At 36.3% G+C, this 12,707-nt stretch overlaps 1 protein-coding gene across 1 annotated transcript in view; it reads right to left on the reverse strand.

The window, feature by feature from the left end:
* The window catches only part of LOC112524232, a 13,494-nt gene extending 6,151 nt beyond the window's left edge, over positions 1-7,343 (reverse strand). The window contains exons 1-3 of the mRNA XM_025133969.1: positions 7,061-7,343; positions 4,697-4,798; positions 4,463-4,577 (exon numbers count right to left, since the gene is read on the reverse strand). Coding sequence (XP_024989737.1) covers positions 4,463-4,577; positions 4,697-4,798; positions 7,061-7,188 — 345 coding nt within the window. The 5' untranslated portion in view covers positions 7,189-7,343. The remainder of the gene's footprint in view (positions 1-4,462; positions 4,578-4,696; positions 4,799-7,060) is intronic.
* Between the last annotated feature and the right edge of the window lie 5,364 nt (positions 7,344-12,707).

Genomic DNA, 12,707 nt, shown 5'->3' on the forward strand with positions numbered 1-12,707 from the left:
TAAGGAGGTCTGCTTATCGGGGACATCGCTTCCGGTGCGAGCACGGGCTTCACTACAAAGCTGGTTATCGGACTCTAATCCCTCGTTACGATTAACTGATGGAGAGCAAATGGGAGTATTGGAGCCGACTTTAACAYCATTACAATCGCAGGAGCTGTTGAAAATCTTTGACAGGTTTGCTCCAGTGTTTGAAGAACTGTCGGGGTTACCTCCGGTTCGGTCTCGAGATCATGCTATCAATCTYGTTCCCAACCACGGGCCGGTTTGTGTTAGGCCGTATCGATATCCTCACGCTCACAAGGCTGAAATTGAGCGCCAAGTTCAGGAGATGCTGACTTTGCCCTTTGGGGGTTATACGACCCAGCAACAGCTCTTTTTCTAGTCCGGTAATTTTGGTACGGAAGAAGGACCAAACTTGGCGTATGTGTGTCGATTATAGAGCATTGAACAAAGCCACAATTCCGGATAAACACCCAATTCCAGTAGTAGAAGAGTTGATYGATGAACTTCAGGGTACCAAGTATTTCTCCAAATTGGACCTCAAGTCCGGTTACAACCAGATCCGTATGCGGCCGGAAAGTGTGGAGAAAACAGCGTTTCGGACGCATGATGGCCATTACGAGTATCTCGTAATGCCTTTCGGTCTCACTAACGCCCCGGCGACCTTTCAAGCCATTATGAAYGACGTTTTTCGACCACACYTACGTAAGTGTATCGTGGTGTTCTTCGACGATATCTTAGTGTATAGTCCGACATGGGAACAACATCTATTAGATTTGGCTTCGACGTTGGCTACGTTGGTTTCCCATCGCTTCGTGGTTAACCGAAAGAAATGCTCATTTGGGCAACGCTCGGTTGAATATTTGGGACACATCATTGATGGCGAGGGCGTATCAATGGATCCTAATAAAGTTCAAGCGGTGAAAGATTGGCCGGTTCCCAAACAAGTGAAAGGCGTACGCGGGTTTTTGGGATTAACAGGTTACTATCGGAAATTCGTTCGAAATTATGGAGCTATTGCCAAACCGCTTACGGAGTTGACAAAGCGGGACAATTTTCATTGGAATGCGGAGACCCAAAAGTCATTTGACAGCCTGAAACACGCAGTTACTACAGCCCCTGTCCTCGCGTTGCCCGACTTTTCGGCTCCTTTTGTGGTGGAATGTGACGCTTCCGGACGTGGAATTGGGGCTGTCCTGATGCAAAACCGTCGTCCGATTGCATTTTTCAGTAAGGCTTTAACAGATCATAACCTGTCAAAGTCCGCGTACGAACGAGAAATCATGGCCTTAGCATTGGCAGTTCAACATTGGCGGAGCTATCTTTTGGGCACTACTTTTACGGTCTACACCGACCATTAAAGTCTGAAGCATCTCTTACAGCAACGTATTACCACTCCGGATCAGCAAAATTGGGTTGCCAAATTGCTTGGGTATCATTTTAAAATCTGTTTTAAGGCAGGACGGGAAAATCGGGCAGCCGATGCGCTGTCCATGAGAGACGATTATGGCGAATTGCTCACTTCGACAGCGTACCAACCCGTTTGGGTTCAAGGAGCACAGCTGTTGGAGGAAGCCAAATCCGATCCGGACCTCCAAAAGGTGATACAATCATGCCAACAGCAGCAGGGAACGCATCCAGGTTACGAAGTGCGTTCGGGAATTCTCTACTATAAGGGTCGTTTGGTTATCCCTCGGAATTCCAAATGGATTCCRGAATTACTAGCTGAATTTCACAAATCAGCTACGGGCRGTCACTCCGGGTACTATCGAACTTATYGTCGTTTGGCTGCCAATTTATATTGGCCCGGTATGAGCTCGGCRGTTCAGCGTTTTGTCCAAGCTTGTGATATTTGTCAACGCTGCAAATCTAGCTCCCTTACTCCAGCGGGTCTKTTACAACCGCTAGATATTCCGGAAACGATTTGGGAACATTTGTCCATGGATTTTATTCTTGGACTACCGAAATCGAAGGGTTTTGATGCGTTATTAGTGGTGGTGGACAGGCTCTCCAAGTACAGCCATTTTGTGCCGTTGAAACACCCCTATACCGCGCGCCATATYGCGGATGTCTTCGTCAAGRAAGTAGTTCGCYTACATGGTATTCCGAAATCAATTGTCAGTGATCGCGATCCACTCTTTATGAGTCATTTTTGGCGGGAACTATTCCGTTTGCAAGGTACTCGTTTACACATGAGTTCATCGTATCATCCGGCGTCAGATGGGCAAACCGAGGTCATTAACCGCTGTCTTGAGTCGTATTTACGTTGTTTTGCGGTTGACCAACCACGTTTGTGGTCCTTGTGGATACCGTGGGCGGAATTCTGGTACAATTCTACTTTTCATGGCTCTACAGGGGTTTCACCCTTCGAGATTGTTTACGGTCGCAAACCTCCTAATATATGTCAGTTTATTCCGGGTGAGGTGCGGGTCGAGACGGTCCGCCTGAAGGACCGTGATGAGGCCTTGAAACAACTTCGGGCACAGTTATTACGAGCTCAATCACAAATGAAATCGCAGGCCGATAAGCATCGTCGAGAGCTTGAATTTCAGGTTGGTGACTTGGTTTATGCGAAGCTTCGGCCGTATCGACAATTGTCGGTAGCAAGTCGCATCAATCAAAAACTGTCAGTGAGGTTTTTTGAACCGTTTGAAATTGTGGAGCGTATCTGTCCCGTGGCCTATCGGTTGTACCTCCCAGCTTTATCCAAGGTGCATCCGGTTTTCCATGTCTCGTTATTGAAGAAGGCGGTACCTGGAGTCACCGAGGTCGATTCATTACCGGCTGACCTTGAAGTGGATGTCGCTGATCAGTGTTTTCCGGAGTCCATTCAGGGTGCTCACTCCCTCGTTCGGGACGGGGAAACCGTTCCGCAATGGCTCATCAAGTGGCAGCACCGTCCGAGTGAAGAAGCAACTTGGGAAGATGTTTTGGTCATTCAACAACAATTTCCGGATATTGGTCTTGAGGACAAGACCATTCTTGACGGGGTGACCAATGTTACGAATGAGAATGGTCCTAGTCTTGACCCAACTAGTGGACTTAAGCCCAATGTGTGGAAAGTATATTCCAGGAGGCCCAAGGCCCACTAAGAGTTTGTTACGTATGATAGTTTAAATAAGCTAATGCCTTCCTCCATGAGGGGCATGCAGATAATAACCCTTGCCTTGGCTCTACGTTTAGAGAAGGGACTCTCTCCCTGGGATCCTTTTAGATAGTAAGTTTTCTTCTTCGTTCCAATTACTTGTAGTTTCTGTTCCATCGATTATTTTTCCAATAGCCGATTACCCATTTTTCCCCCAATCTGTTCATTTTGTATCACATGGAATCTAGCCATCTCATTCCTCATTACTTAGGATCCCCTTTTGGCCGGTCCAGTTCCCAGCAAATCACTTGATTTTCCATTTCCTATCAGAAAAGTGTGAAATGAGACCACTTTAAGCAATCATTTCTATTCAGGCGAAAGACTGCCTGAATGTTTGGGAAGTCTCTGGTTAAAGAGACAGCAACGTTTCCTGAGGAAAGAGTAATTTGGCTATTTTAAGTGGTTTCAGACATGATTATCTGCATGGATTAGTTCCAACATAGAAAGGGGTGACCAGAAAGAGGAATTCGGCAGGAAGGCCAAAAAAAGTCACATAAGAAAGACGAAGAAAGAGCCTATAACTCCGATACCATGTAAAAAAGAAGACTTCTTCATTGAATGGATTTTCTTATCAGTTGTGAATAGTTGAGGATAATATGTATAAAAATAATAGTTCCTAGAATATCTCCTAGATCCCATAAAATCAGGGATATATACAACTTCATAGACAAGATTTCTTGTATGAGTTATTATCCCTCAAAATCCTCTAAATACAACCAAATAAATATTTATCAACAATAACTCCTAAAAACCCAACAGTATTTTGTTTTTAGCTCTTCATGGTTACCTTCACTTAGCATTTGATCTCGTTTTTACCAAGTAGAATGAGCTTCATGAAAAGGTCAAAGACATTTTAGGAACGAGCCATCATACTCGTACATAACATTTTAACATACAATCATTTGGCTGGACCAGGTCTTTTTTTTCTCTATTAGGAATGCTTCTAAACCAATTATACATGTCGTATTTTCACCCGTGTTCGTGTTGGTCCCTAACTATGTCTACCACTATCTTTGAGTGATCTTATTATATTTGTGTGTTAAACTACAACCAAGTTGTATCTTCAACAATGATCTAGTAAGCTTACTGGTAAGGTAGCAGTCTCATTTTGAAAAATCCTTCAAATAAGAGGGGAATTAATAAAGTTAGAGAGAATTACATATATTATAGACTATAGCAACTCAACACTAATTCACGTGTACGGACTAAATTGCAGCCACATATTTGGGATGACATCATGATGGAATGTGGCAGTGTGCTGGTGATGCAACTGCTTAAAACAATCTGATATAAGGGAAAAATGACAAGAACTTTCACCGGATCCTGAAGACGTTCTGTTTTGTGCTTGGAACCATCCGTGCAGACCCAAGTACCATCCCCGTCTATAGACGCAATTCCAGATGCATTTATCACAGAAACCACCACTGCCTCCCTGAAATAAAATCACATTTACGGTGCTAATATTATTATGTCTAATATTCTTTCAGGGAGAAAAGAATTACAATAAAACCAGCACAAAAGATATGAGTGAAAGGGAGATATGTATGTTACTTTTTCGTGACGAGGACCAAATCAATATTCTGTCGAGAAGCAGTATCAGGGTCAGGAATTCGAAGCCCAACATAAGCTTTGCCACCATACAGAGCTTGAAGCCTACAAGGCAGTTTGTATACATAAGCAAAACTGATGATTACGGGTTACAAGTGCATATTTCTCTCACTAGCTTTTTCACTCTCTAGTTTCACTGTTTGCTTGTGTGTTGCTGAAGCCACAAATCTATGATTTTTCATGGACGATCATTTCTTAATGGATTTTTTCAAGACCTTTTGCCTCTCCTGACTATTCATCTTCTTCGCATCACTCTTCTCTCATTGTTCTCCATGGCTCTTTTTGCACGTCGGTAACAGAAGTAAGATTCTTACAATCTAGCTAAAAGGATTTTCCTTCACTGCCTTTGAATATGTTGATTCCGTATTATGAAACGTGTCTTCTTCTGAATACAGTTGTTTATTGGAGATGCCTCCTTAGGGAAATAATCTCAAGAGTTTTTTTGGGTTAAGAATAATCTTAAGAGTTGCTAACAAGTAACAATAACATCCAAAATGAAGGTCCCTTCTGCACTTATAATATCCCCCGGGAATCTGCCTCTCATACCTTATGTTGGAATCAAGAAACCAAAAACATGAAAAAAGATGAGGTATGTGGTGTTGTCTTTAAGAAGCCATTGACGCCACAAACACTGTTGATGAACATTCTTAGGTTGTGTTTTTTCAAGGTGATAGCCACTGGCAAAGGGAACTGACTAGAATGCCAACTCTTAATCAGTCTCAAGTCCTGGCCAGTACGTCACCCTAGGCAGTATACAAGTCGTACTTCAAATGGTTTTTAAGGAAGATTTCATTCTTCCAGGTCGAGAAGAAATATGGTTTCCAGGAAATCTACTTTCAAGTTTTTCAAATGGATGATGACTTTGATAAACAGACTGGCCCTCTTTTTCAGTGTGGTATGGGCGTCATTTCTACATCTCCCACCACTTCATAATTACAGGCTTTCTAAAAATTATTGCAGATCTTTCGTTTTGTCTTACATGCTGATCCCACACCTGAGCAACAACCTACCCCATTGATGCTCAGATGTCTGTTAAGATGGATTCTTTCATTTTTCCTGTCTTCTGGTCATTGGCTATGAGGGAAAGGCTACATTATCTGGGAATTCTTCAAACTTATTGACAAGACTTCGATAAAATATCAAATGGGAATCATGCATAAACCTACCCTGTTACATTCTTTACAAGTGCATTCAGAAAAATATTGATTTATATGGAAATATATATGTCCAGTATGCCACAAATAAGGTCAAACAGATCACTATGATTCCAAGCTACTAGATCTTCTAACTTCATTGATAACCATTGTAGCCTTTTCTTTCAATACTCCTATTGCTCCTGCCAATGCTAGAAATGGCAGTTAGTATAAATGGAATCACCATGATCTGAATTACTGTAAGATCAATTCTGATAGGTCATTAGTTAATGGTGGTTTGTACCGATGGAGTTGTCAGAAATCATATGACAACAAACAATGTTGTGATGTTAGACTGTGTAAAGAGGTATTCAATGTTCATTAGCTATGGCCTCTCAACAGCTGGAAGCTGCTCACTTTTGATGGATGACTACCAGCACCAATGAGGCATCCCTCCCTTCAACCATATACTTATGTAAATGAAACTAAATTTACACCGTAAAATATCATCGATTTGGGGTAAAAGGCTTGTTATTTGGCTGTTATTGTATCCCTTCAGATTGCCTTGTTTACCACCGTGTTAGTCGCTGATGCTCTAGCTAAAGGAGCACAAAGACAACTCCGACAAGTTTTATAAAACTCTGGAGCCTCTTTAGGCTGAGATCAGGGGTTTGGTTAAAGATAACAGTGAAGACGAAGTATGTCAGAACACCTTGTGATCAGTATCCTTTTATTTGCATGCAGGTATGCCCACAAGGTCCTAGCTGTTGAGGCATTCTGCGGGCTCTTCTTTTTCCCTATGGGGTCCTTTTTGAACCAAACGATGGTACTCCATGCTTCATGCCTAGAATGTTAGGTCTTCTATACTTACTGTATATGTTTTTAGTTCCTTTGTCATCAATAACTCTAACCCATCACCTTCATGTTTATTGGAATCAAAGAACAAAAACAAGAATTAGTGGCAGACCCACCAAATACCGCTAAACAACCGGCTTTGGTTCACAAGAAATAGGTTGCACAGAGTGGAGTTTAACAAGGGTTTAAATGTAAACCATGACTTCAATTTAACCATTTTCATATCCATCGCTATAATCATAAGATGATGAAATTGAAGGTAAGTGATGAATTGAAAAAGGGCAGAGGGTTATTACTAATTAGAGAATAGAGATGATACCTTTCGGCGACGGCGAAGAGAGCATTGGAGCCACTGGAACCGAAATCAACGTGGTCTTCATCATCATAGAAGAAACGGCGTACCACTCGGTAGATGACCACCAGACCAAAGATAAGCTCCACCCACATCACCGCTCGCTGATCAGGCCAGATAGCTATATACCTCTTTCTCCAAGAAAATTAGCAGAAAGGATTGATTAGTAGAAGGAACGAAAGTAGTCAGAAAGGAGAATTTCTTGGATGGTCGGTCACTCAGATGCGATTCTGTGGTTGTGTGAAGGAAGCTGTTGTTTCAACCACTCAAGTTTCAGAATAAAACACTACTAGTGTGCGATGGCATCATAATTTTGATTAATGATAGGAGGATATTCCCAATTACTTATAAAATTAATTTATTGATCATCGGTAATAAGCACTTTTGAATATTTAAATAAATAATTTATATCGGTGTCAATCCGGTAATAAAGAGTTTTTAAAGAAGTTAAACCCTTCTAACTTATTATAAGTTGATAAGTACTTTTGTAGAAAAACATAAGTTATTTCAAATAAACAATCCCAAACATCCCTTATATAAATATATATTAGTCGTTAAAAGAATCATTAACAAATAATATTTAAATAATTCAAAAAGTTAGTGAAATTTTAATATATGTATATATATACACACACATATATATATATATAGAGAGAGAGAGAGAGAGAGATTTGTTTAGGAATAAAGTTATAAAATGAAATAAAATGAATAATAATAACAACGGAGATATTAAGAAATCTGATATAACTCAAAAAAAAAAAAAATATATTCCACATAAGGATATGTCTCTTTCAAATATTTCAACTTCAATTGATGTAAGAAAATCAATTGAAAGAAGCAAAAAAGAATCATATTGGAAAACTTAAAATAAACAATGAGTCAATCTTTAGACATTGCAGAAATCTAATTTCAACTTTTCGTTTTCTTGCTTTGTTGTAAAAAGGATTATGTATGGCTGTTTGGATTTACAATAATTTGAGCAATGAATATTTGTGCAACCAAAAGATAACTCATAAAAATCGTGGCATAAGAAGAAAAAAAAAACTATCAAGAATATCATTAAAAAAATCAACCTAAAATATATAGTTTTAACACATATAAAGCAAGTAAATTAAAGAAAAGTCAAAAAATATTTCTATTATACATAACTAACCTTAGAAAGCAGAAAGATTACTTAGTGGAGTGAGAAGCGTAAGTGTCTTGTATGTCAAGATTTAAGAACTTCGACGGTTGCAATTGATGTCAACAATCATGGTTTTCTTTTATATGCAAGATGGAGAGAGCCAACACATGTTGCACCTTAAGAAATTAGTGAAGACCTTTAAACTTCTTCAAGTAATTTCATCATATAATTGCATTATTAAAAATGTACAAAATCGTATATGATTCACGTAACAAATCATACATGATCCTGGCGACTTTACCCTGTGACTTAAGTGGCTCCAAAGTTGCTCGTTTCCATTTAATGTAAAATCACATGTGATTTTGTACATTGACGACTTTTTTCTTGTTTTCTTAAATAGTTAGCGTTCTCGTTTGAACATTCATCTATGTATGTATTAATATAAATAAAAATATATGTATTTTATATATTTGTGGATTCTAATTTCATTTAAAAAAGATAAATATGATTGAATTTTTTTATTAAACCACCCCTTGGTCTTATTTTAATATATTTTAAATATATTAATATATTGATCGATTGTAATTTTTTGATATATATATATATATATTTATATATATATATATATATTTTGATTGATTTTTGATGATTTATTATTTAAGTAAATAATAAATTTATAAAAATAAATGTATGTGCATTCTAATTTCATTTATAAAGAAAAAAAAGATAAATATGATTGAAATTTCTCATTGAATCGCCTCTTGGTTCTTAATTTAATATATTTTTAATTCTATATTGATATATTGATTGATTGAGATATTGTAATGTATCTTGGTATATGTTGATTGATTTTGATGATTTATTTTTTCGATTGTCATGTAATTAAAAATATACATTTATTGATATAAAATAAAAACTATATGTAGTTTTACGTATTTGTGGATTCAAATTTCATTTACATAAAAAAAGTTAAAAAAGTAGAAAAATGAAAAGTTTAGCAATTAATGTGTTGATTGTATACTAAAAATAAATAAATAAATAAAAAGAATAATAAAGATAAATATGATACAAAAGTTTTCATCGAACAGCCCTTTGGTTCTTATTTCACACACCCCGTGTTGCACAATGATGAAATTTGTTTGTTAGAAAATACGTAATCAAATTCAGGTGAAACGTAATTTCATAATAAATTGTAATATAAGACGATGATTGCATTGGTGTGTTCTTTATGCAATTTTTTTTCCATTGATATCGTTTCTTGTAACTAAAGAACTTCATACATTTTATATTTTGACAAAACAATGATTAAATATTGAAGTTTAATTTGTATAAAAATTGTTAGCCACAACTCGTAAGTATTGTATGTTTAATATTGAGCACTATCGTAGGTGTATGCAAAAGTAATCTTTTTAATTTAGCTTGTAACACTTATTTTCCAGATTTTTTAAAATAAATTCATGTACATATAGTCATGTAAATAATTAGATGTGCAATCACAATAAAAGAAGTGATGTAACTACATTTGTAATACGGTTAAATAGTACCAAATAAAATAAAAGTACTTTATTAATTGCTGAATGAAATATAATATCATATATTCTTGAGGAATCATACAATGCAATGTATAAAAGCAATAGCATTCGTAATATTATAGGTTTACCGATTGTTGTAAGCAATAACTAATCATGGTTGGCTAAAGACCGAAGAACTAATGAGTAAGTTCTTAGCGAGGAAGATTAATAACTGAGAGGAGAACCACTCAGCTATTTATACTCATTGCATTAAATGCAATTCAGAAGGTATAAAGCACATGTCAAGCTCTTGGAGTAAAGCTTGTCCTTTGTTCAGATATTGCAGGCTTTTGGCCGTATGTGAACAGTTATCTTTCATAAAGTAGGTAAGCATATTAAAGTCAACGGAGTGGCTCCGTACTATACTATATTTTAGAAAAGGATGGGTTTGTCCTTTGTGTGAGAGAGGATAAGACAAAAACAATCTTACTCGACAAGCTTCATTTGATCACTAAACACTGGGATGACGCTGAAAGGTTTCTTCAGTGTTCGCTGAAACTTGCACAGTCTTCACACATATGTAGACGAGCTTGTAATCACTAAATACCGCTTCAGATTATGAACTTGTTGTCTCTAATCTTCAGCTCCTGTCTTCGACATTGCTGAATGACCAGTCGTATGAGTTTTGTCTTCTTCAAGTATATAGCAGTCTCTAAACGAATTAGAATGCGCGTTCGAAGATCACTGAACAGACTCAACGAAGATCGTTGAAACTGAATAACAGAAACAATATACTTTGATAGATAAAAGGGATCATCATCAAATCAATGAGAGAGATGATCAACATGATGATTGAAGTTATTCTAATAAGAGTAATTTTCTGGTTTTTTATTTCTCTCAATTTGAAATCATTTCATTAGTAGTCCATTAGAGTTCAATAATTTCTTCCATAACTTATATGTTCGTGTTTGGTCGTAGTAACTTCAATGCTTTTTATCAGTTTTGTTTTTATGTCATGTATTGTTATTTAACTTAAATTATTTGCTTTGTATTTCCTTGACGTGATAATTTAGTAAAATTAAAATTTTATTCAGAGCAGAACAAAAAAAAACTATTTTCAAAATTTATTTTATATTAAAATAACAATCATAAGTGACGAGATAATATCACGAGAATGAAATATTTATTAGATTTTGAAATGTCGTGAGTTTGGTTATCCCAAATTTGTAAGAAGATGTGATGATATATTGACAAGAGAAGTGGTTCTTTCAGTCAACTCTAATCTTAGGAGACCTTTTTTTTGGAAGAAACAGATCTCCAAACTCTTTGTAACATTAATAGTGATATGGATATTGGTTTGAGTCCTAAATAGCATTAACCAAAATTATTATCAATCTATCTCAAACTTATTTTGTTAACGGTGTATCTCAAACTCTTTGTAACAACAAATAACTATCAGCATATGCAAATTAACTGCTTAAAGAAATATATTCATTGTTTTACATTATATTTACTAATTATTAACCGATTTACGTTATATCTTAACTAGGTCCAATAGGCTTTCTTAAAAACTGTATTGCTACCACGCAACGTGCGGTGGCCACTCTAGTTTTAGTATTAGATTCGATTTAAGTTTCTGTCAATCAAACACATGATTGAAAACCTGACTAAATTTTATTCCATTTTGTTCATATTCCATTTTTTAAACCTATTCTATTCCTCCAAAAAGCTGCGAACAAAACACCAACTTAATCGGTCCCTTTTTAAAACTAATTCTTGTGTCTTTATCATATATATAATACAATTTGGTTTTTGATAATTTCTAGGATCAAAAACTTTAAATTGTTGTTTTTTTTTTATTAACCTGAATATCCAACTCGTTATGCGAGCCGACTAATTCCAGGGAGGCCACGTGCTTTGCAAATAGCCCGGAGTCACCGCATTTGAACCTCCATGGCCACAAGGGGATTTTTATTTCTCCTTGGATTTGAACCTGGGACCTCCTAGTACTTTTGACCTTTGAATTTAAGCTCAAACCAATCAGAGACCACCCATGTGGTTAAATTGTTGCCTCTTTACTGTGAGTTGTATTTGAATATGGTATTATAGGATGTTTACAGGAAAAACGTTTAGAACATGATAAAATAATTTAAAAGAAAAATATCTATAAGATTTTCATCTTTCCCTTAAACCCTCTTCCAAAATTGCCTAACCGGTCTGGATGAAGTGATCCAAATCAACCCTCGATCCCCATAAGTCTTGAATCTGTTCGGTCTCCTCAATGGTTCCCAAATTTCAATCTCTAACAAGGAGATCATCAAGAGCTAGAATGGCTCAATCGTTGTAGTTAGACTTTGTTTGCACAATTTTATCCACGAGTCTAACTCTAATGTTTTGGAAATAAAATGGATAATGCATTTATATGACTGTCTTTATCCCTGCGGTTAAGTGTTCTTAACAAATCTTGTCATTTAAAAAAAAAATCAACAGATCATATGCTAATGTTGCCTTTTTTTTAGCTTTTTATTTTAATATTCATCAAAATATTATATATATATATATATAGAGAGAGAGAGAGAGAGAGAGAGAGGGAGATGAGCGATCAAATGAAAACCACCCTCATTTGTAAAAACCGTACAAACCACCCTCATTTGTAAAAACCGTACAAACCACCCTCATACGTCGATTTCATTGTTTAATCTTATGAAATTTTTTCATGAAATTGTTTAATCTTGTGAAATTTTTTCATATAATACTTTTTTTGATGAATTTGTTTCATATATGGTTATGAAGTTGTTTCATATAATATTTAATGAATTAATGAAACTGTTTCATGTATTTCTCTAAAATTAAAATAATGAAGATGATAATATCCATGATTAACACACTTCACAATAAAAATGGTTAATCAATCTCTCATAATTACAAAAAAATGAACAAAATAAAAAATTATGATTTGTTGAATGAGGTTTTCACGGTT

The sequence above is a fragment of the Cynara cardunculus genome (genome assembly GCF_001531365.2).
Source record: "Cynara cardunculus var. scolymus isolate 2C chromosome LG 13, CcrdV1, whole genome shotgun sequence".
NCBI lineage: Eukaryota > Viridiplantae > Streptophyta > Magnoliopsida > Asterales > Asteraceae > Cynara > Cynara cardunculus.